The sequence below is a fragment of the Zonotrichia leucophrys genome, chromosome 5, assembly GCF_028769735.1.
Source record: "Zonotrichia leucophrys gambelii isolate GWCS_2022_RI chromosome 5, RI_Zleu_2.0, whole genome shotgun sequence".
NCBI lineage: Eukaryota > Metazoa > Chordata > Aves > Passeriformes > Passerellidae > Zonotrichia > Zonotrichia leucophrys.
Window position 1 is genome coordinate 42,565,757 of NC_088175.1, and position 20,933 is coordinate 42,586,689.

Sequence of the window (20,933 nt, forward strand, 5' to 3'; positions counted from 1 at the left end):
GACCAGGATCTGCAGGAATCACTCAGGTTTTAGAGGGACCAAGTCACTGTCCCAAATCTTCTTCTCCTTCTGAATGCAGGAGGAATCCCCAGAGCTTGGCTTTTAACTTAAGACATGTCACTTAAACCCCTGTTACACAGGCAGAAATCAGATGTGGAGCTGCAGCATGGCTGTGGTGTGCTTGTTTGGAGTGGGTATGGTGGGCAGTAATTGCTCTTGTAAGGAGTGGCTTTGTGTGGCTAGATGGAGCCTGGACTCTGCTGCTAGGCCCAGGATATCTGTCTTGAGGACACTGCTGTTATGTCTGGAATATCTGTGTGCCTTCAGTGCCATTGTTCCCCAGGTTAGTTTGGTTGAAACTGCTGCAGATAAGGTCACCTCCTCTGCCCTGCTGGGCCACCCCACAAAGAGACACAGCCCTGGAAGATATGGGAATTACAGCATCCACTCTGGTTCCTCATGGATGGTCAGGTGCCAGGCTAACCAGGGACCTGACCCTTCCCAGAGTCACAGAGTTTCATCCCACAGAGGCCAGTCACTCCTATTGCCACAATCCAACCCAGCAGGGCCCTGCAGGCTCAGGTGCAGCATCTGCTCTGCTGGGGAGTCTTTGCCTTGGGCCATTTGGCACAGAAACTGGCTTTTATCAGCCAGGCAGTTTTCTTTCGTACATCCATGCAGTTTCTATCCATACTGCTAAGCCCATCCTATGGTGGCAGTTCCAAACTCTACTCTGGTTTATGCAGGACAAGGTCCTCAACTGGATTAAACTGAACCCTCACTCTCTGGCTTTTAAATTATTGTAAAACATTAGAATTCATGTCTTGACTTTCAGGTATCTGTCTAGAACCACCCAAAGAGATCTCTTGGGGCTGGTGTCTGGGTTAGTGTTTCATGGCTGCTTTCTGTTTGGGTTGCAGGGAATAGAGGTGTGCTGGCTCTGTCCTGCTGAGCCCCAGAGCTGCTTGTGTTGCCCAAGCTGGCATTTCAGATGCATTTGTTTCTGCTGTACAGGGAATTGATACTGCTGAGATACAAATGCAGATTAGGGTGCAAGTGAATTCCACCAATCTGGATAGGTGAATGGTGATTAATATCTGCTGACTGGCTTCCCCACTTCACTGAGTAAATGACAGCTTTATTCATGAGGAATGCAATGTAATTTTCAGTCAATTTCATCAGCCAGATACTCAGCTTTGATTTTTTTTTTACTCTTTAGTTTGCCTTGCTGTAAATAATTGTGAGGATTTTCCCATCCCCTTGGACTTGCCCTGAGCCCTTCTGTTAGAGGAAACCTGTCCCCCATGTTTGCATCTCTTCCTGGACTTGAAAAAGGACTTTTATAGGACTTTTATACCTGGAAGGGGACATTAAAGAAATTAAGGGGGAAATGATTTCTTTGTGTTATTGTAGTTTCTATTTTTTAAATTAAATATTCTCAAAGCTTACATATTCCTCTTTCAGAAGGCAATGTTCCCTTTCCCAGTCTGATCAGCAATCCTAGGATGACTCAAATAGTGATGGTGTCTTCCTGCCTTCCTCTCCCACCCCAAGGATATTATGCTCCAATTGCTTAATCTAGTTTTTCAGCTTCCCAACCTCATTTGACCTGCTGTGGTGAGAAGTGGCCAATGCACTGTAAGAATCTGTTTCTCCTCATTCCTCTCATTCAAGCCAGCTGCAGAGTACCTAGAGAGGAGATTTTGAGAGGCTTTGAGCCAGTCCACCTAATTTGAAGTAGGCAACTCAAATTCTTTGTCATTGTTATACCAAACAGCTCTTTGCATGGGGAATCAGTACAGAGACACAGACCCTCAAGGAGGTGAGGTGTTTACTCTCTTTGCAGATGGAGGATGTTAGTTTAGACACCACCAATTCAAGCATCACTCAGGGATCCCATGCAGAGCTCCCCACCCTCACCTCATCCTGTGGTGAGCATCATCCAGCAGCAGGGGACATGGGAGAGTGTGGGCAGGGTGAAGTGCAGTGGGGGCGGGAAGGGGGCTCGTGTCTGGGTCAGGACACAGCCAGGCAAGGTCAGAAAAGGGGGGTGGGAAGGCAGTGAGACAGCATTGAGACAAGAACTGTCTGATGAGGAAACAGGGCTGTGGCTTAGAACATGGAATATGACTGAGGCTGGAATGGACTGCTGGGGAAAGGAAAGTAGCACATGGGGGTGATTCAAGCAATCCAGGTCTCTGCAGTGATTCTTGAAGCACCCTGAAAGTGTGGGGCTGTCTGATGAGCTGGGACTGTGCCAGGTGAAGAGAAGTCGTGTGGGAGATGATAATGAAATGAGGAGAGGAGGGCAGACAGCAGGAGAGCTGCCTCTGCACCACTGCAGAGATTCCCTTGCTCATGATGTGCTTGAAGCATCTTTATCTGATCACTGGTAGGTCTCCAGGCAAGAGTTATGAGAGCCCATCAGGGACACAATCCCTCTGTCCTCCAGGGCTGCGCTTCCAGAGCCCTCTCATCTGAGCAGCCATGCAAATGAGATTTCCCTCAGAGTGAATGCCTGGCAGTGTGAAATGCCATTCCATCTCCCTCCAGAGAATAATTAATTTCATAATGGTTTAAAATAATTTCATTTTGAGTAATGGGCAGAAATTAACCTAGACTTTTTTTTTTTTTTTGAGTTTGCAAGTGTGATGATAGCATGGACACCTTCCAGGTGTAGTATGTGGCTTGGAAAATGCTGCTGGAGGATTAAGCAAGTGAAATACCTGGAGTCCCCAGTTGATATCTGAAGTCACATCTGATGCTTAGATTTCAAGCCATGGGAGGGGGTGGGTGAAACTTTCCTTTAAGAACTTTTTCTCAAAAATAAAACAACCCAAAGCAAAATGTACCAAACAAAACTCTGGGTGGGACAAAGGGGTAGATATTTATAACCCTGAGGATCGAGAAATCATAAGACATCTGTTCTATTTACTGCATTTAAATTTGTATTGTTATACAAACTCCACCTCTAGCTGTGCAGCTTCTGGAGGGACAAGTTGGTACGGAGTGATCCTGAAAAGATGAGAGAGATTCCTGGAGGAGAGATTTACATTGCGTATCATCTTATCACCAGTCTGTCCCTCTCGCTTTTTTTTTCTCCCTACACAGCAAAAGAGATGATTAAAGAGCCGGGGATTTAATTACAGCCAGGTATGCCTGGGGGGAAAACCCACTTAGTGAAAGGACCTTGCAACAACAAACAGAAAGTTCTCCAGTTTCCTCGCTTTGAAGGATTTATATCTGCGCAGGGGGGTGGGTTGGAGGGGGAAAGAAAGCGATTAGGCTGGAGTTTGCAAAACACACCATCCTCTTCCCCGTGCTTGGCAAAGTGCTGCCTTCAGCAGTTTGGTCCTCACCATCATCCCTCCTTCCAGTCCCACCACCCTCCTGCTCCTCCACAAGACCTGAATGACTCAAGCAATTTCTGGCATGGCTGTGTCAGTAAATGTGCTCCCTTTCCCCCAGCATGGGCTTTGCACATGTTCAGCCCATACAGAAAAGCCCCTAGACTGTGCTGACCCCTGAGCCCTGCCCCAGCAGGTCCCTCCCCAGCTGGGCTGGCCTGGGAACTGCCAGCCGGCACAATTTCAAAGGCGAGATACGGGTCCAGGGCGTGGGAGGCAGCTTCTGATGTGAATCATGCTATCTGTGCAGGGATGGGGCCCTGCATCTCCTCTGCAAGGCTGTACCAGCTTATCTGGCCTGCTGTGTCTGCCTCTCCGACCTTCTCACAGCTTTCCAGTTCCAAGCTGGCAGGTGAACAGGGACTGATTTTGTTGCTGGGCTCTGTCAGGCTTTGAATTGGTGCTGATGGAGGAATCTTTAGCAACAGTCCCATGTCCTCTGAGCTCAGAGGAGCAGCTGAGCATCTGCACAGCTCCTCTGACCTTCACAGGTGAGGTCAGCTTCTTGCAGGTGCCAGCCAGCTCAGCAGCAGCCCTGTGCAGCAAGGCTGGTGCTTCAAAAGTCTTCCAAAAGTGACCACCTTGGACTTTCAAATACAATCTTTTCCATCCTGCAAGAAGGGGTTCCTGCAATTTGTTAGAGGTTAACAGTCAAATGGGTAATTGGCCTTTCTGAGCAAAGAGGAGCAGCTGTTTCCCAGAAACCAAATGCAGTGATAGAGGCAAGAGAGTATTTTTCCATGTGATTTGCTGGACTAGTGTAACAAATCCCCAGCTTGCTGAATGCAGAAAATTATGAACAGAGATTTGGCTGTTCTTATGCATTTATTGGGAGACTTATTTGCCTTTAAAGAAGGAGAGGGGGGCGGAAAAAAAGATGAGTTGGTTTTTCCTGTGACATATGTACACAGCCACAGGCAGTGCCTGTTATTTCACTTGCAAACAATTTCCTCTCTCTTTTGTTTATTGATGGCAGAAGGCATTCCAGCCAGGTACACTGGCTCTTCCCCGACTTCAAAGGAGGTCAGGTTACAAAGGCAAGCACCATCCAGGCAAAATGAAATGCAGGAGGGTAAGGCCCATTGCAGTTGATCTCAAGAGGAGTTTATGTCTAAGAAAAAAGCTCAGAACACACCAATAAGAATAAAAATAAGGATAAATTCCATTTATCAGCTACCAGAGCTTGTCCATAGAAGTGGTGATGGCCAAGTCACCTGGGATGTCCCTGCTACCTTCTGGTAAAACAGCAGCACATGCCCAAAATCTTACATGGGAGAGTGCACATGAGCCACTTTTCACCTGCTGCTCATGCCAGCCCAGGAGCTCTGCACTCAGGGAAAATTTGGAAGTAATGGGTTTTCAGGTCTAAATTCAGACTGGAAAGTGAGGCCAGACTTACTGGTGGCTGGAAATATCATCTAGTGCCTAAATCAAGGCTCTGTGTCCAGAATCAGGGTGATGGGCCTTGTCTGCCTGGGCCTCATGGCTGGATCAGCAGTGCCTTGCTGGGGAGGAAGGCAGGCAGGCAGACAGCCCGTGGGGGGACTGCCATCTGTACAACCTAAGGATTGCTGCCCTGCCCCAAGGGAAAAGCAGGTGACTTGGGCTCATTCTTGCCCTTGGAAATAGTCCCCTTGCCAAGCTGGTTGATTCAGCAGGGATGTTTTACCTTGAGCTTTTCATTGCCACAGTCCAAGTGGTGGGAAAGCCCATGGGGGATGCCAGCATTGGCACTAGGACCATCTCTCTGCTCTGCTGACTCTGGGGACAGCTCATCCTGCACATCTCCAGCTCCTGCCTGCTCAGAGCCTGTCTCTGCTGCAGTGCTGCTTGCTGCCTTCCCATAGGGGCTCGTGTGCAGTGATGGCAGTGGTTTTGGGAATGCCACTCCCATGGCCACCAGACCAGGGACGTTGCTGATGCTGTACCCTAATGACTCAAGGAAGGGCAGGGACTGGGCTGTGCCTGCACGGTGTATCCCAATAAAATATGCCATTCAAGTCTGGGCAAATTGGGAAATGTTTCCTTTCCTCCAATGGCTCAGCAGAGCTCAACTGGGGCTCGGGTGATGCCACCCTTGAGTCAATCCGTGCCCTGTGACAAGGCTCAGCCCCCATCCCATGTGACTCAGCACAGCCCCAGCTGTAGGAGGGACTGGGAAGTTGCAAAAAGTTAATGATGATTCTCCCTTTTTGGAGCACTCAGCTTAATGGAGCGTCACTCAGTGGTTTCCCCACCCACCCCTGGAGTAGGAGCTGCTGGGGCTGGTATCAGCCTCCTCTCATGGCAGGGCTTTTGGTCAGGATGATTCAGGTCACCCTAGGCACTGTCCAGGCCTCGTGCCACAGCAGGCCCTCCTGTCCCAGAGGCTGCTGGACAGGTGCCATGACCCAGGAAGGACACACAGAGCCGTGCCAGTGGCACGTGGCAGCTGGGCACACGTGAGCCAAGCTCTCAAGCCCTGGCCAAAGGCTGGGACAATGACAAAAAAAGGAGCCAGAATGTCTTCTTGGTGTGATGTGCCCTCGTGTCAAAAATCCTTTGTGCTCTGAAGCAAAGTGAAGGGTTGAATTTTGATAGTTTTCCATTCAGTTGTATGCTGTTGGAAATATATTCATTTTGTAGCTATTGTTCTTTATGTCAACTTTATCTTCACTCTATTGCTATTTGCCTTTTTTTTAGCAGGTTATTATAGATTAACATATTCTTTCTGTTGAATAACTTACTTTCTCATTTATTTTGCACTCATTTCCTTTCAGCTGACTTTGGATTTCTGCCTAAGGACTAACAAAACAAGGCTGAGTGTAGTGTAGTGTCATTCCTGGTCCAAACAGACCACTGAAGTTTTCTCCAGGTTGGACTGCCACAGAAATAAAGTGAAACAAAGCATTTTGAACTAGAACTTTCCTTTCAAGTCAGAGGGGTTTTCACTTGGATCAAACAAAGCCTTTCAAGGCAGGGGAAACTCAGTAGATCCCTATCAGTCCCTTCCCTGAATTGTAGTCAGACTGTTTAACAATGATCTCTTCCAACCTCTCTCCTCTCATGTCCACTTGGGCCAGGATCACCTGAAGTATGGGAGATGCTGAACAGATAAATAAAAGAGGGAATCCGTGCTCTGCAAAGTGCTGGAAAAGTCAAATAATTTCTGGGATTCTAATATTTTGCTCTTCCTTCCCTCTCCCTCCCCCCCAGTTTTTGTTTAAAATTTGTAGAACCAGTTCCCATCCTTTACATCTGCGTGTGATGCTGGGACTGGATATTAGCATCTCCGTCATACTTGTTTCCTGCCTAAAAATTATGAACCACCCAATTTGTATATTTATAGTTTAAAATAATGGCAAGAGAAGGTACAGACATTTTCCTCCTTTGCTCACAAACGTGCAGTTTTTCTTTGAGAAGTCCTGCCAAGAATGAAGACCATAACATTGATCGTATTTCACAAACACATCACAAGTTGTATCCGCAAGCCTTTTTAGAAAGTTTCAGTCACTGCTGCTGAGTAGGCAGTGATGGTAAAATCAGGCATGCACACTGAGTAAAACTTCCATCTGATGGGATGAATCTCTCTCTAGGAAGCAAAAGACTTGAAATAATGGATCACACCTTCCAGACATTTACTGTGACAGTGAGGTCCTTCTTTGTCAAAGAAACCCTGATGGAAGAACCTGTTTGCTTGAAGAAAGTAGCAATTCTCTTTTGAGTTTGTTTAAATTATGATGTTATATCAGGTTTAATGGTGCTTATGTGTTTCTTTGCCAGGTTGTCCAGGGTTTGGTGGTTGGGAAACTTGCCAGTCGCTGCTCAGAGATGACCCTGCTCAGACTCAGCGTCTTCGTCTTCGCTTGCGTGGGCCTGGGCATGGTAAGTGGGGTGGGAAATCACCCACGATGCCTTTAATGCCTTGTATAATGTCACAAGCAGTGACACAAGGTCTGTGAGGCCTGGCTGTGAGCTCTGCCCCTGGAAATGCCACCTCTGGCTCTCTCAGGTGGTCTTCAGGGCAGGGAGAACCAGCTCTGCTGGGCCTCTGCGCAAACAGAGCCGCGCTCAACGTCAGCATTGCGCCAAGCCGTGATAAAGAGCCGTGTGAGTAATAGTTATGGGGATTAAAAACTGTATTAATCTTGCACTGAAACTCGCTACGTCTCTCCTGAGTCACCGGATTTGCACAGAAATCCTGGCCTGGTCTTGTCAGCAACTGCATTTCCCGGACTACCCAGAAAGTAAATGAAGATTATGGTGGGGAAAAATCATTGCAGTTGTGTATTGCAGTGAGACAGCAGAGATTGTGCCCTCTCCTTCTGGGGCTTTATTTTTGTCTAATCCCCCAACATAAGAGCATTTGGGGAAGGAGGTAGCGAGGCAGTAATTTTGTTCCTCCATTTTTGGGATAAGTGATGTTAGCTGTTGCTGGTTGTGTCCACACTGGTGATGGTTGATGCCAATCTCAAACAGTAATTGGAAAACTGAGTGGATGTAGGTAGCTGTGCTGGGAACTGTGTTTGCTTAGATAAGCCACTTTCAGGGCACTGATAGCTCTGCCCAGCCCATGGGGATGGAGGGAAGGTGCTTGCAGTCCCTGTCAGTGCACTGGACTCAAAAGAAAATTGAGCTACATCAGCCTTTCAACATTGCCTGCAGGATTTGGCCTTGAGCCTTGCTGCCAGGATGCTGGTGGTGCTCCCACTGCTGCAGGTAGGATGAGTGCCATTCCCACAACCATACCACAGCTGTGGGGAGGTCAGGGCCAAGTCCTGGAGGGTGTTGAGGTTTGTGGCTCCCAGCTACATGGATGAGATGAGGCACCTACACAGCTTAGCTAATCTGAGGCTAAATCGTGTTTGAGATGAGGCTGTGAAGGGAAGACGGGTGCAGACCAAGGCTTGGCTCTGCAGGTGGAGCGTGGTCCCTCTCCTTAAGGTTTTTGAGGCTCCAGAGGATTCTGTCAGGTGTAGAATGCTTGGGAAGGGTCTCTTCCAATTGGTGTCATGCTCTTTGGGCTGAAATCAATGTGCCCCCTTAACATGGGACATTTGCACAGAGCTTTGATGCTCCTGAGCATGGCCTGGGAAGGACTTTGAAGGGCTCCCCATTGTGTTTTGGTCATGGGTGGAAGCAATTAGGTGGGACCAAGGTGGATATCATCTAGAGAGATGAGCACCCCCAGCCAGATGCAGGGCAGGTGTTGCTGGGACTGAATCCCTGTGCTGAAGCCCAATCCCATGGGAATCAGGCAGAGCAACAACATGAATTATATGGCTTTTATGCACTGAGGTGCCACTGACCTCCAGGGAAGGCTGGAGGCAGGTGGAGGTGGGAGAGAAAGCCTCGGTGGCAGTGGAGAGGCACACGGGGCAGCACAGATGTCCCAGCGCAGGAAGGCTCACACTGGCTGCACAGGGAGGAGAACCAGGAGCCAGGAAGGGAAATCATCTTAGAGCTGCTAATTATGCCAAGCCCAGAGGGCTGTGGACATCCTAACAGCACGGGCCTGGGCACAAGGGTCAGCAGTGACTTCCCATGAGAGCTATTCATAGGCAAATGCAGCTGGGGTGCCTTGTTAAAAAGCGCTCTGTCCAAGTGGCTGCCAAGAACACATCCGCTCTGGGGTGGCTTTCAGTCTCCGTGGGGATGAGGGCTGTCACAGCAGCAGCCCCAAATGCAGAACTTATTGGGTGAAGCTTTTAATCCTTCACAGCTGCTGGTGGAAGAGCGTCCCACCTGCTGTGCCCTTGCAGCATGTGGCCTCCACACGCAGCAGTTCCCCTCCCCAAAGGATGGAAGTGAGGAGAAAGATGAGCTGTCAATAAAGACACTCCAGAACCCATCCTGGTATCACAGGCAGGGGAGATGGGCTGGGGCGTTTTTGGAAGGCTGGCACAGGCAGCAGCAGACAGACAGTGCTGCAGCTGGGAAGAGGCTGCAGGATGTTCCCAGCAACAGGCAGCTGGAGAAGGGAAGGGGTGGGCTGGGAGTTCGGCAGTAACACCTGGATAAGGAGAGGAGGGAAGAACCAGTGTCTGATCTGCAGATGTGAGCTGGGAGAGCGTGGGCAGGGCTGTGGGAGGGCTTGGCAGTTGCGATGGGGAAGTTTTTCCCCTTGTCTGAAGGCACGGCTGTACCTCATCCTGCCTGCGTTTCCCAGGCATTTGTTTTTCGAGTTGTCTGCTGAGACTCCTGATTCTGCCTCTCACCTAAAAATTGCTTTCAGATCTGCTCACCACAAAAAAACTATTCACCACCCAGAGCTGAGGAGTAGCAAGGACTGGGCTCTGCCTGGCTCAGTTCTCCCTCAGCCCCTGGGAAGTGAGGAGCCATTTCCCCTTGTTTAACAGGAGACACAAGATATGCCTCTGCTCTTTTCTGCTCACTTGCTCCAGCCCATGAGGGAGTCTGTACAAAGCACGAGGGATTAAAACTGATTTTTTCCATGAGCTCCGCAATGTTGTCCTGCAATGACATTTGCCCTAGCAAGGAATTAGTCTCCTTCCTTTTGTTTATGTACCAAATACCTGTTCCTCTGTCTTTCTTCTCTGGTTCCTTAATCAGAAGTGCCTAGATCTTAAACAAAATGTAAGCAAAGAGCCCCTTTGAGGAGAAAAACCTGGCTGTGTGTAACTCTAGAGGGGAACTAGGAATAAACCTCAACATTTCCAAGTCATTAGTGAGCAATGTCTCTGGGCTCCTCCATCTTCTGTAGCCAAGAGGCAGGGACCAGATTTTAGGACAGAGAACTCCAGAGAATGAAACTTCTGGCTAAACCAGTGACAGAATAACCAGCCACAATAACACACCTTGAGACATGGGTTAGGGCAGAAGACTTGCAATAAAGGGGGAATTTCCTTTCCATGCCCCAGAGAAATCCATTCATTTGACCAGCAGGGCTTGTGAATGAGCTGGGAGCCGCTCCAGCCCTACAGCTTAGGGAGCCTCACCGCTTTTGTTTCAGCATTAAACAGCTGGAGGGATGTCTCCGCTAAGAATATGTGCAATAACAAAATCATTACTCTCCCTAATTATGCTCGCTAATGTGCACTCATGGCCAGAAGACCTATTCCAGATTACTGAATTTGGTGAATTTATTAGCAGGGAAGCAGCAGAACAGGATTAGAAATCCCAAAGGTACGGTGTTACATAATGCACTGTGCTCATTTATTTTGACAGGCTCGGTTTAGTTTTAATTATTTATGTTAATGAACCAAAAAGCCTTCTCTAGGCTGTTTTGTATAAGTAATGGAAGCTTCCTGAAGTACACCACATACATCTGCCGTTCACCATTTCCTCGGGAGTTGGACACAAGACAGAAGACAGGGGGAAGGGACGTCACTAATTCCCAGATGCTAAAAATACCCACAGCAGTGCCGGGGAAACGTGCTGCCAGATTGTAGGGTATCGTTTGCTCTGCATGCTTGGAATAATTCACTGCAGACAAATGGCAGGCTGTGAAAGACCCCACAGTGGCCAAAGCCGCACCACCACGTATCATTTGTGGCTCCCACCATTTCCCTAAGTCATGGGTTTGACTCGTGATTTTCCTCCAGGTTGTTTCTCGCCACAAAGTCACCGTGTGAGCTCTTTGATGATCTGTGGTCTGTTGTGTGCTGTCCCCTAGGCCCTGATGAGGACAGTGTGGCACTACTGCATCATTGCAGCGCCGCTGGTGTTTGCCTTCAGCATGCTGGCCACCATCACCGACAGCATCCTCACCAAGGCCGTGCCCCCCTCTGACACTGGTAAGACTCTTCAAAAAAGGTCACATTGGTGTTTTCTCAGCTTTGAGTCCATTGGGCACTTCCCAGCTCCCACCACAGCTGTGGAGCACTGGGTTACCAGTGGGTGAACACCCAGATCTGGGTGGGCACACAATGGGTATTGGCAGCCGATGAACGGGAATGGTGGGGCTAACACAGGATGGACTTGAACAGCCTTGGGCAGGATGTTCTGTCCTGTGCTGCCTGCTGATATCCACAGTGGTGGGCACAGAAAGGGAAGGCTTTCTCAAGCTCTCTTTTCCATGGAAAGCCAAAGTATGTTCAAAAAACCAAAAACCACTGCTGTTCCACTGTGACAATGTCAGAGAGGGCTGCTTGTTCACACCTTTTTAGTTAGGGTATCTCAGGAGGGGATTCTGGATTACTGTTGGCAATCATGCTTTGCCTGATGCAATAATTGCTCCCTCTCTCTGTTTTGGCCTTGTTTCATGAGAGTTCCTATATTTCTCTGCAAGACAGCAGTGTGAGACACTTAAATCTTTATACCTGGGGCTTTAGTTCTGTTGATGAAGGAAATATGCCTACATTATTGTCATGGGAGCTTGGCTGAGTTTGTGCAGGGATGGAGCTGGCTTAACCTGGTTTGTGTCTTTTGCTCAAGCCCTCTCAGGGTTTGCTCCCAGGGCAGGTACCCAAGAGTGTCTCTGCTTTAGCTGAGGCTTTCTGGGATGCCAGTCTGCACCCTTCATCTTCCCTAGCAGCTGTCTGAGCAGATACCTCTGCACAGACCCTACCAAGAATGGGAGCTGTAGTTTGCACAGCCTGTTAGTGAAGTTTATAAAGCACTTTTGAGATGTTTCTGGGTGAAGAGCTTTTCTGAAAATCACTTCAGTAGTTTATTTGTAGAGCTGACCCACCACATCTCCTACAATTGCTGGGAGCCTGTGATTTTCAAGTGGGATATTTCCACCTGCAAGGACCATTTATCCCCAGTCTTTATCTCCCTAGGAAGAGTCTCAGCCCCTCTGCTCAGCCGGGGAGAAATTTGCTGTTTCATGACTTGGAGCAATGTTCATGTGAGGGAGAGCCAGCGGGGAAGGGCACCAAGTGGCTTTGGGACACACAACCAAGCTGGAATTCATCCAGGCTCTTCTCAAAGGGGTTTTGTGAGGAAAACCAGAGCAGTGCTTAGCTTTTGGAGCCCGGAGGCAAGCTTTGGTCAGGGAGGAAAATGGGTTTAGTTGCCTCACCCTGCTCCCTGCTTGCACATGTTGTTAGGCCAGCCTGTGCCTTGGCGGGATGGATGGTCTCCCCTTGGCAGGGTGGGATTGCAGGGCAGGATGGAGGCAGAGCTGTGCAGATGCTCAGGAGCAGGTTGCAGGTCATCAGGGGATGCCATGGGCTACTGAGGGCTTTCCCCTGCCTGTCCATCCCAGGCTGATGCCATGCCAAGTGCTGCTACAAATGCAGAGCTCTCTGGCACAAAACTGGGCGTACCACAGAGGGACACTCTGGCAGGGAGCATTGGGAACTGGGGGAAAACCTTGTCTCTGCGACTCCTTCCTGGCCCACACCTTTCAAACTGTGCTTTTTCCTTACAATATTTATGGGGAAAGAGGTACTAATGGTCCTGTGCTTGTTTTGATTGTACCCGGGCAGGGGCCGGGGCGAAGGCAGGAATGCCTGACACAGCAGAGCCAGCAGGCTGCCCTTCCCCAGCAGCTGCAGCAGTGCTGGCGTGGGTGTCTCACAGAGAAATGCAGCCATTGAAATGCCTGCCATCCATCCCTGGCCGTGGGTGGCACCCACAAGGGCTGCTCCACCCATACAGCAGCCTGAGACCGGCTCTGCAAAGAGAGGTTTTTGGTGGCACGTTAGAAACCCTTACCATGAGTGTGGAAATCTGGTTTTACGAAAAAGCTTTCCTGTCGCTGTGTTAGAAACCTCGGCACTCGCAACAACTTTTAGCTAATGCAGGGACATCACACATTGAGAATTAGCCTTTGGAAGCATCACTTTTGAGCCTTGCTGCTGTCTTTTCCTGGTGTTTTTGGTCAGTTTTCAGCCTGTGGAAGCAATGGAGGTTTGTTTTTCTTTGGGTCAGGAAGAGGCTTTCTGAAGGAGCTGGAGTTCGGGCTGAGCTCAGGTGTCCATCTCAGCACGGGGCTGGGATGCATGGGGCGTTGCAGGAGCGTAGCCTGTCCGCCCTTGCTAGACACTGAGTCACCCATGCTTGCATTTTAAACAGGCGTCTCAGAAAGGGAGCAGTGGGAGGTGGCAGGGCACCATCCCCTGCACCCATCAGCCTGCCTTAGATCCGATCCAAGGTCACTTCCTTCCGAGGCTGATGCTTTTGGCACTTGCTCTTTGCTTGCTCTCAGAGCTCAGGCTTTGCGCAGAAGCAAAGGTAGCAGTAATGATTTAATTAGTTTCCCTTTGATTTTTTTTTTTCCTTCTCTTCATCTTCAAAGGCAGGAAGAGAAAATCCAGCCCCGCACGCACGTGCTGCTCAGCTGGACGCATGAGCTGGTGGGAGGGCAGCCCGGAGCCTAGGGGGACTTGCATCCACACAAGCACTCCTTGTCAGCCCCGGTCCTTCCCCAAGAATGGAGGTCTTGTTCCTGCACAGATCCCCCCGTTCCCGAGGGAGGGAGGCAGGAAGCCCAGCAGAGCCTCCGTGCGTAACGGGCCCGTGTGCTCTGATTTTATTGTGCATCAGAACCTGAGGAGAGGAGTTTGCAGCCAGGCAGGACTTGGGGTGCTGAACCCCCCAGTTTTGCTGGAGCTCTGCAGGTTCAAAGGCGGCCGCTGGCGACAGTGACCTAATGGTTAAACGCGATTGCCCCATGGGCGTGTGGCTGATCTGGGCCAGCACCATCATCTGAGAGGCAACAGGATGTGAGCTGGAAAGGAGTCGCCCGTCCTGGAGCGCCGCCAGCACCCAGCCCTGAAACCTGCGGGAGCAGAGGAGATCTGGGAGGGGAGGGGAGGACAGGCTCCCAGCCGGCACAGGTGGTGCCAGGGATGGGAAAAAGGAACGGAAAAAAGCGGGAGAGGGAGAAAAAAGAGCAGGGAAGGTGCAGAAGGCGGGACAGCTGTGACAAAGCAGGTGAGCATGTGCTCTGGCAGAGCTGCGCGAAGCAATGCAGGAAATTTTCTGCCGAGGCGGTGACTCGTCCCAGTTAAAGGTCTTGCCTTCAATGAGATCTGTCACATGTGCAGCTTTGCCACAGAGCCACGGCCGTGCTGCAGAGCTGAGATTTACAATGTCCCAAAGCCCGAGGGCGTCTGACGAGGGATCTAATTTAAGCCTATTAAACAGAAATTATCTTTCTCAGCAGCACGTTGGAGAAGTACAGAGGGGAGAGCCCGGGCTTTTAAGACGATGGATTTCTGCTCCAGAAAAAAAAAAAAAAAAAAAAAGGAAAGGGAAAAAAGTGCCTCCTCAATCATAAGAGCCAGTTTGGCAATTGCACGTAGTAATTAGTTTAATTCAAATACCTAGAGGGGAAAAAATAATTGCAAAACCTGCCCAGAGAGTTTGGTGGTTGTGGGATGGTTCCCATTGGCAAAGGGTCAAGGCAAGGTCCCACCCATCGCCTTTGTGTTCCCATGCGTGGGAGGAGCGCTCGGCAGCGCTTCCCGGGAGATTTCCCTCTCCACATGGCTACACCCTTGGCTTGGGCTCATTGCACAAGTATTTTAAGCACGCTGATAAAAGCCCAGCAGTCGCTGCCCGGCAGTACACGAACACCTGGCTGCCTGCTCTCTCTGGGAGCTGGGGATCATTTCCCCGTGGCTGCCCACGTTAAACATCACACTCTTGCTCTGCTTCTTCTTGCAAACAGGACAGCATTCTCCTCATCCTTCCCAGCCGTGTGGTGACAGCACCTCAGCTTGTGTCTTAGTGGAAAACTGATGCCAGCAGCTCAAATAATCATACTGATAGTAAAAAAATAATTGCAAACATCATTTCAGAGCTGGGCACAATTTTATTGAATACACTGCCAGCTTGCTGTTCCTCCCAGTGTTGGGGGCTAATGATTTGCTGGCTGGCCGGGTATTTTCTGCTCCTCTGAACATGACAGCTGTCCTGAACAAAGACTGCAGGACAAAAGAGCATCCTGGGTGTGTGTGGGACAGCCTTGTCTCCCAGGGGATGTCCTGGCCATCCGTCTGCACGTGGAAAAAACCTCACCTTTGCCAAACTGGAGGTGCTTCCCCATCCCCTGGGTTCCTGCTAAGGATGCAAATGTGAGAGCTGGTGGAGGGGGAACCGGCCCAGCAGGGCAAGGGCTCGCATATCCATCCAAATGGAAATATCCGCTCTTTCTGCTAAGGGGGGGTGGGGAGTATCTCAAGGGGGTTCTGTCTTTATCTGTGGTTTTATTTATTTATTCTTAAAGACCTAGTTAGGCCTAACCCTGTCACTCCTGCTGAAGAGCTCTGTTTCTAGAGAATAAATGGCAGTAGTAGCTTGGGTGGAGCAGAGCCCACTCAGGTAATTAGGAGATTGGAAGAATCTGTGTGATTTGCTAGGAAGGCTCAAACATGACCCTAGAAATTAACTCTCCATCCCTAATCCCATGCAGTGGTTACCAGCCCTGCCAGGTGAGATATTCAGCAGCACCCTGTGGTGTCAAAGGCATCCCTGGACCCTGGTGAGCACCCACTTTGCCTTTTGGGCAGTGCTGTGATTGCCCAGACTGCTCAGGGAAGAGCTGAGCTGGCTCGTGGTGGAAACTGGTCCCTGTGCCTGCAGGAGTCCCTAACCAGAACAAACCCTAATTGGACCGCTATAAATTAATGCAAGAAACCATTTGAAGTGATTTGCTGCTACTGGAGGGGAGCAACATGAGGGATGAAGGGATCTTGTGTGCCCTTCTCTGCTTTTCCATGCCAGGACTTGCTCTCACCCTGTGTGTCTCTGCCATCTCTCCTAGGTGCCATGCTTGGGATCTGCGCATCAGTGCAGCCCCTGACCCGGACGGTGGGTCCAACCATTGGTGGAGTTTTATATAAACAATTTGGAGTCTCTTCCTTTGGCTATTTACAGTTAATGGTCAATTTAGGTTTGTTTGTTTTCCTCTTGAAGAGTAAAATCCCACTGGAAGAGATGAAAAGCCAATAACACAGTTGCAAGAAAGTAGCCCCCTTATCTTTCCCATAGAAACAAATTCCTGAGGGGTTTTTTTTGTTGTTGTTGTTGTTGTTGTTGTTGTGGAAATCTAGAATAAAACAATTTGAACAATCCTTCCATTTTGTCAATATTTGCCTCTAGAATAAGGGACAGATCAGTTTGCAGAGGTCTTGGAGCCATGCTGGAGCAACTGGGGGCCATGGGACCCCTGGAGCTATCAGGTTCCTCCCATTAAGCCCCCTCAGCAGTGGCTGTCAGGGCAGGAAACAGCCCCCAACCCTCAGCTGTTGTCAGGCAGCATTCCTGCTTGGATTCACTGAAACTGAAGGGATTAGGAGCCAGTGCCTTTGCTCTGGTTTGGCCTTTTACTTCAGTGCTCTGAAATAGTACCAAGAAAAAACAGGGGGTAAAACACATCTGCTTTTGAGCATTGTTTTGCTGCATTAAATGCATCTCCAGCATTCTCAGGTTAGAGGGGGCACCGAGGCCAAAGGCTTTCAAATGCTGTGGCCAGAGGTTTTCTACATCCATAGCTCAGGCGTGTGCAACCCTGCCTGTGCGCGAGCTGCCGGCAACAGCATGCAAAGCCCCAACGTACTAGGCTGCAGTGCCAGAGCCTCCCTGCCACTTCCAGAAACTGGGCCAACCCTCCTTCCAGGTTTTTCCCCTCCCTGTACTGAGTATCTCTTACTCTTACTACAGGCTTACGTAATTACATACTTTGCAACTTCTTCTAGTACAAAGTCTCCTGCAAGAATTGCGCTGATATTGGGAAGGGGAAATTACCTGCTGGAAGTGACCAAGTTTGGAGCAAGTACTTTGTGTGCTGTGCTCACAGTCCTGACTGCCAGAATGGAGTTGTGTGCTGCAGCATTGCTCTTGAGGAAGCTCAGGTCAGTTATTGAGAATTGAGCCTCACAAAAAAAGCACTCAGCACTTTTATCCAAAAAATCAGCTAATTTTTCTCCAAGTTTCTTGGTCCGGGTGCTATGGGAAAAGAGCCTGCCTCCATTCTTCAGTTATCCTGGAGAAATTTAACTCTGTCTAGAGACTGCAGAGGTGAAGGAAGAGAGGAGAGCGAGTTCAGCTTGCTTTGCTACAAAGCTGAGGAATCCATGGAGCGTTGGCGCTCTCATTCCCAAACCAGGAATCCAGTTTTGTGCCTTAGCACAGCGCTGAGCTATGGGGGCTGGGGAGGACACAGGGCATTCACAGAGAGCAGCATTTTCCTGTGGCAGGGAGCTCCTGCGCCTTCTGCAGCTGCCATTACTGGATTCTGTGGGAAAGACCTTCCAGAGGAGCACTTCTGCAAGCTGCGGTAGGCTTTTCTATCTCCACCACTGACCAGAACTGAAGCTCAACACATCCTCCCTCCCCGGCTGGGAGAAAAGGTTAAATACAAACAGGTTATCTGGGCTTTCTCCACCTCCGACTGCCCAGTCCAGGGCACCAAAAGCCAAACCTTACCCACTCTTCTTAACCCACTTCACCACTGCCTGTATCCACAGATATGCCTCAACAAAAGTTACTGCAGCCCAGAGTACGGTAATAAAAAGTGAACATTTCAAGTAATTTATTTGGAATGGACACATTAATGCAAAAGCAATATTAAGACCAGTAACTGCTGAAAGACATTCAACAAAATAAATACAAATATAGATACTACAAATAATTTAAATTGTGTTTAACACCACCAGTCAGTGTTGAATCTTCCTTGCATCTCATAAATAGAAGATAATAGTTCACAAAGCTGTGCCACTCAAAACACGTGGACGCTTTGCTAGAAGTCCTGTATGAAAGTCTTTGGTTTTTCTTTATGCATCTCAGGCAAAGCTCAGGGCTCTTTGCTCAGCAGCCACAACGGGCTTGGAGAAAACCAAGCTGCTTCCAGCTCTCTTCTTTGCTTTCCTTCATTGGTACCCTGTCCCATTTCAGTCCAAGACACTCGATCTGGTTTTTCATCCAGTGGTAAGCTCTGAAGGTAGCAAGAGAAGTGGGTTAGTAAAACAAGCAACACAACAAGGCAAAGGGAAAAAAAAATGAGGGGCTTTAAAGGGAGAGTAAGCATTGAGCATTTATTTTCACAGATTTTTTTTTTTTTTAGCAGATTCTGTGAGGAAAGCACTGCCAAGTGCCATTACTTATTGCCCGCCACCCCCACACCGTTCTCTCGGCACTGCACAAGCGCGGCTCCCACCCGAAATTCCCCGCCATGCACCGGAGAAGGGGCCAGAGCCCCGCGGTGGCTCGGGACAGCACCGTGCCCCCCGATAGCTCGGGACAGGATGGCTCGGGACAGCACCGTGCCCCGCGATAGCTCGGGACAGGGCCAGACCCCGGCGATGGCTCGGGACAGGGCCGTGCCCTCGGGACAGGGCCAGACCGCCGCGATGTGTCGGGACAGGCCGTGTCCCGCAAGCCCCGGGCGGGCAGCACGGCGCGGTTCGGGGCGCGCCCGGCCAGGAGGAAGCGCGGAGCCCGTCGGGCTGCGCGAAGCGAGCGCCGGGGAGTGAATAATTGTAAAGGATCGAGCGGAAAGCGCGCGGAGAGCGGCGGCAGCAGCGCCGAGGGGCCGGGCGGGCTCACCTGGGGCCGGGCCGGCCGGGCGGGCGGGCGGCTCAGGGCGCCCGGGCCAGCCGCCGCTCCTGGGTGCCCGCCGCCTGCTCCATCTCCTGGCGGCTCTTGAAGTCCTGGATGGCCCGCTTGTTCTGGAAGTCGATGAGGGCCATGGTGATGGAGGCGTTCCAGCAGCTCTGGTCCGGACACCGAAAGTCAATCTCCTTGCGGTCTTTGGTGACGATGGTGAAGTAGATGTACTTGCCCGTGCGCTCCACGCAGTCCACCTTGAGGATGGAGCCGAAGCCCAGCTCCTTGCCCTTGGCCCGCTTGTGCCCGTCGGGGAAGAGACTGAGGCTGTCCTTGGTCAGCACCACCAGCTTCTTCTTCCATAGCTGGAAAAGGCTGTCGCTCCGCTTCTCCAGCTCGCCCTCGCGGATCACCTCGGCTTGCATCTTCATCCTCGTTCCCCGGCGGTGGCTCCGGCTGCTGCTCCCACTGCTGCTCGGGCGGCGATGACCGAGCCGCGCCGCGATGGGAACAATTTATTGCAATGAATCAGCGCCGGGCGCCTTCCGGTGCCTCCCCCGGGGAGCCCGGCCCGCCGCCCCCTCCCGCCCCGCCTCCCGCCCGCCCCCCGGGCCGCGCTCCCGCCCGGCCGCCCCTGCCTGGGGCCTGCGCCATGAGGGCGGCCCCGGCCCACAACCGGGGGGTCCTGGAGGCTGCCCCGGGTGGGTGGGCAGGCTGTGGGGAGGGGGTGCCTGCCCCACGGGCTGCCTCGCCGGGGGCTTCCACTCTGCTGCTGCTGCTGCTGCCGTATGAGGGGACCCCCGTCCTGCCTGCCCATTGCCCTCCCCACCCGTGTTTCCTCTGCCCGCGGTGAGGAGAGGGCCATTGTGATCTGAGACAGCCCCATCTTGCCCCTCTGAGCACTCCCTGCCCCTTCCCAGATCCCTAATGGGCTACAGGATGCTCCCAGCACTGTTCCTAAGGGCCTGGGTCTGGGCATCTTCACAGCATTGGATCTGCCCTGGCATAATCTCTGTCTGGGGCAGAGGGGCCTGAGCCAAGCCCAGGATGCTTTCTGCCATGTCCCATGGACATCTGCTCTGAGTCCAGCCCCTGGTCACCCCAAGAGACTCAGCCAGGGCCTGACCAAGCCCACCAGCTTCATTTGAGACCCTGCATCCCACCAGGTCTGCCCCATCACCATCAGCCATGGTGGTCCTTCCATCAGCCATGGTCGTCCTTTCCTGAGGGCAGCCCACCTCTCCAGTTTTCCATTAATACTGCTTCTCCTTATTTTTATCCCCTGCAATCACTGGGCTGATCCCATTTTCTCCCCCTCAGCCCATTCCCTCCTCCAGGGAAGGCCCCACAGTTCCAGCCTGGGCAGTGCCCAGCACCATGGGGAAGTCAGGAAAGGCTGCGGCAGCTGGAGGTGATATTTAAGAGGCACGTGTGAGGCTGCAGTCCCTTTCTTTTGGACACCTCTCATTTTGTCACTCCTTCACGATAGTTGACACAGGGCTGATCCAGCTTCCAGCCGAGGGCAGGGCTGTGATTAACGAGCTGTTTCTCGCTGTTTCTCCAGCAGCATTGGCTCAGGTACGTACCTGGTGCAGCATCACCTTCGGACTCTGAGCGCTGCTCTCGGCCCCCGCCCTGCCCGGCTGGCCGGCACCCGCAGGGGCGCTGGCAGGCCGATCCCTGCGGTGAGCTCGCAGGGCAGGGCCCGGCCCCTTTGAAGGGCTGGCAGCGTTCCCAGGGAGCCGGCAGGGTCAGAGGCCCATTCACGGAGCAGATCGGAGCTGGAGCCAAACCCATTTCCGCTGCAAATCACTCGCCTGCCAGATTCCAGGGCCGCGCTTTGATAGTGCGCTGCGGCGTGCACATCGGGGGGGAGGCTCCCAAAAACGCTGGGGGCTGTGTGATGCTCCTGGGCTTGATGAATGAGCCAGGAAGGGCTTGGCTGAGCTTTTCAGGGAGGGATGGGCTGGGAATTGCTCTGGGAAGACCACGGTGGCCATCCCTGCTTGTAGGGTAGGGCAGAGGCTGTATAACATATGTGCAACTGTGACCTGGCATGTGAAGAGCTGCCAGGTCACAGAGCCA

General features: G+C 51.3%; 2 protein-coding genes across 3 annotated transcripts in view; one reads left to right on the forward strand and one right to left on the reverse strand.

Annotated features, from left to right (window-relative positions):
• The window catches only part of SLC22A18 (solute carrier family 22 member 18), an 81,192-nt gene extending 64,817 nt beyond the window's left edge, over positions 1-16,375 (forward strand). For both annotated transcript variants that reach the window (XM_064714026.1, XM_064714027.1), the window contains 3 exons: positions 7,170-7,271; positions 11,023-11,143; positions 16,066-16,375. In XM_064714026.1, the coding sequence (XP_064570096.1) occupies positions 7,170-7,271; positions 11,023-11,143; positions 16,066-16,253 (411 nt within the window). In that variant the 3' untranslated portion in view covers positions 16,254-16,375. The remainder of the gene's footprint in view (positions 1-7,169; positions 7,272-11,022; positions 11,144-16,065) is intronic.
• A 1,443-nt stretch (positions 16,376-17,818) lies between these two features.
• On the reverse strand, positions 17,819-19,398 carry PHLDA2 (pleckstrin homology like domain family A member 2). Its single transcript, XM_064714403.1, has 2 exons — positions 18,849-19,398; positions 17,819-18,237 (listed from the first exon to the last, which is right to left on the reverse strand). The coding sequence occupies exon 1, from the start codon at positions 19,277-19,279 to the stop codon at positions 18,881-18,883; it is 399 nt and encodes a 132-aa protein (XP_064570473.1). The 5' UTR covers positions 19,280-19,398; the 3' UTR covers positions 17,819-18,237; positions 18,849-18,880.
• Between the last annotated feature and the right edge of the window lie 1,535 nt (positions 19,399-20,933).

Excerpts from the sequence above, each read along its gene's own strand:
- PHLDA2 (XM_064714403.1), bottom strand. The coding sequence starts at position 19,279 with ATGAAGATGCAAGCCGAGGTGATCCGCGAGGGCGAGCTGGAGAAGCGG.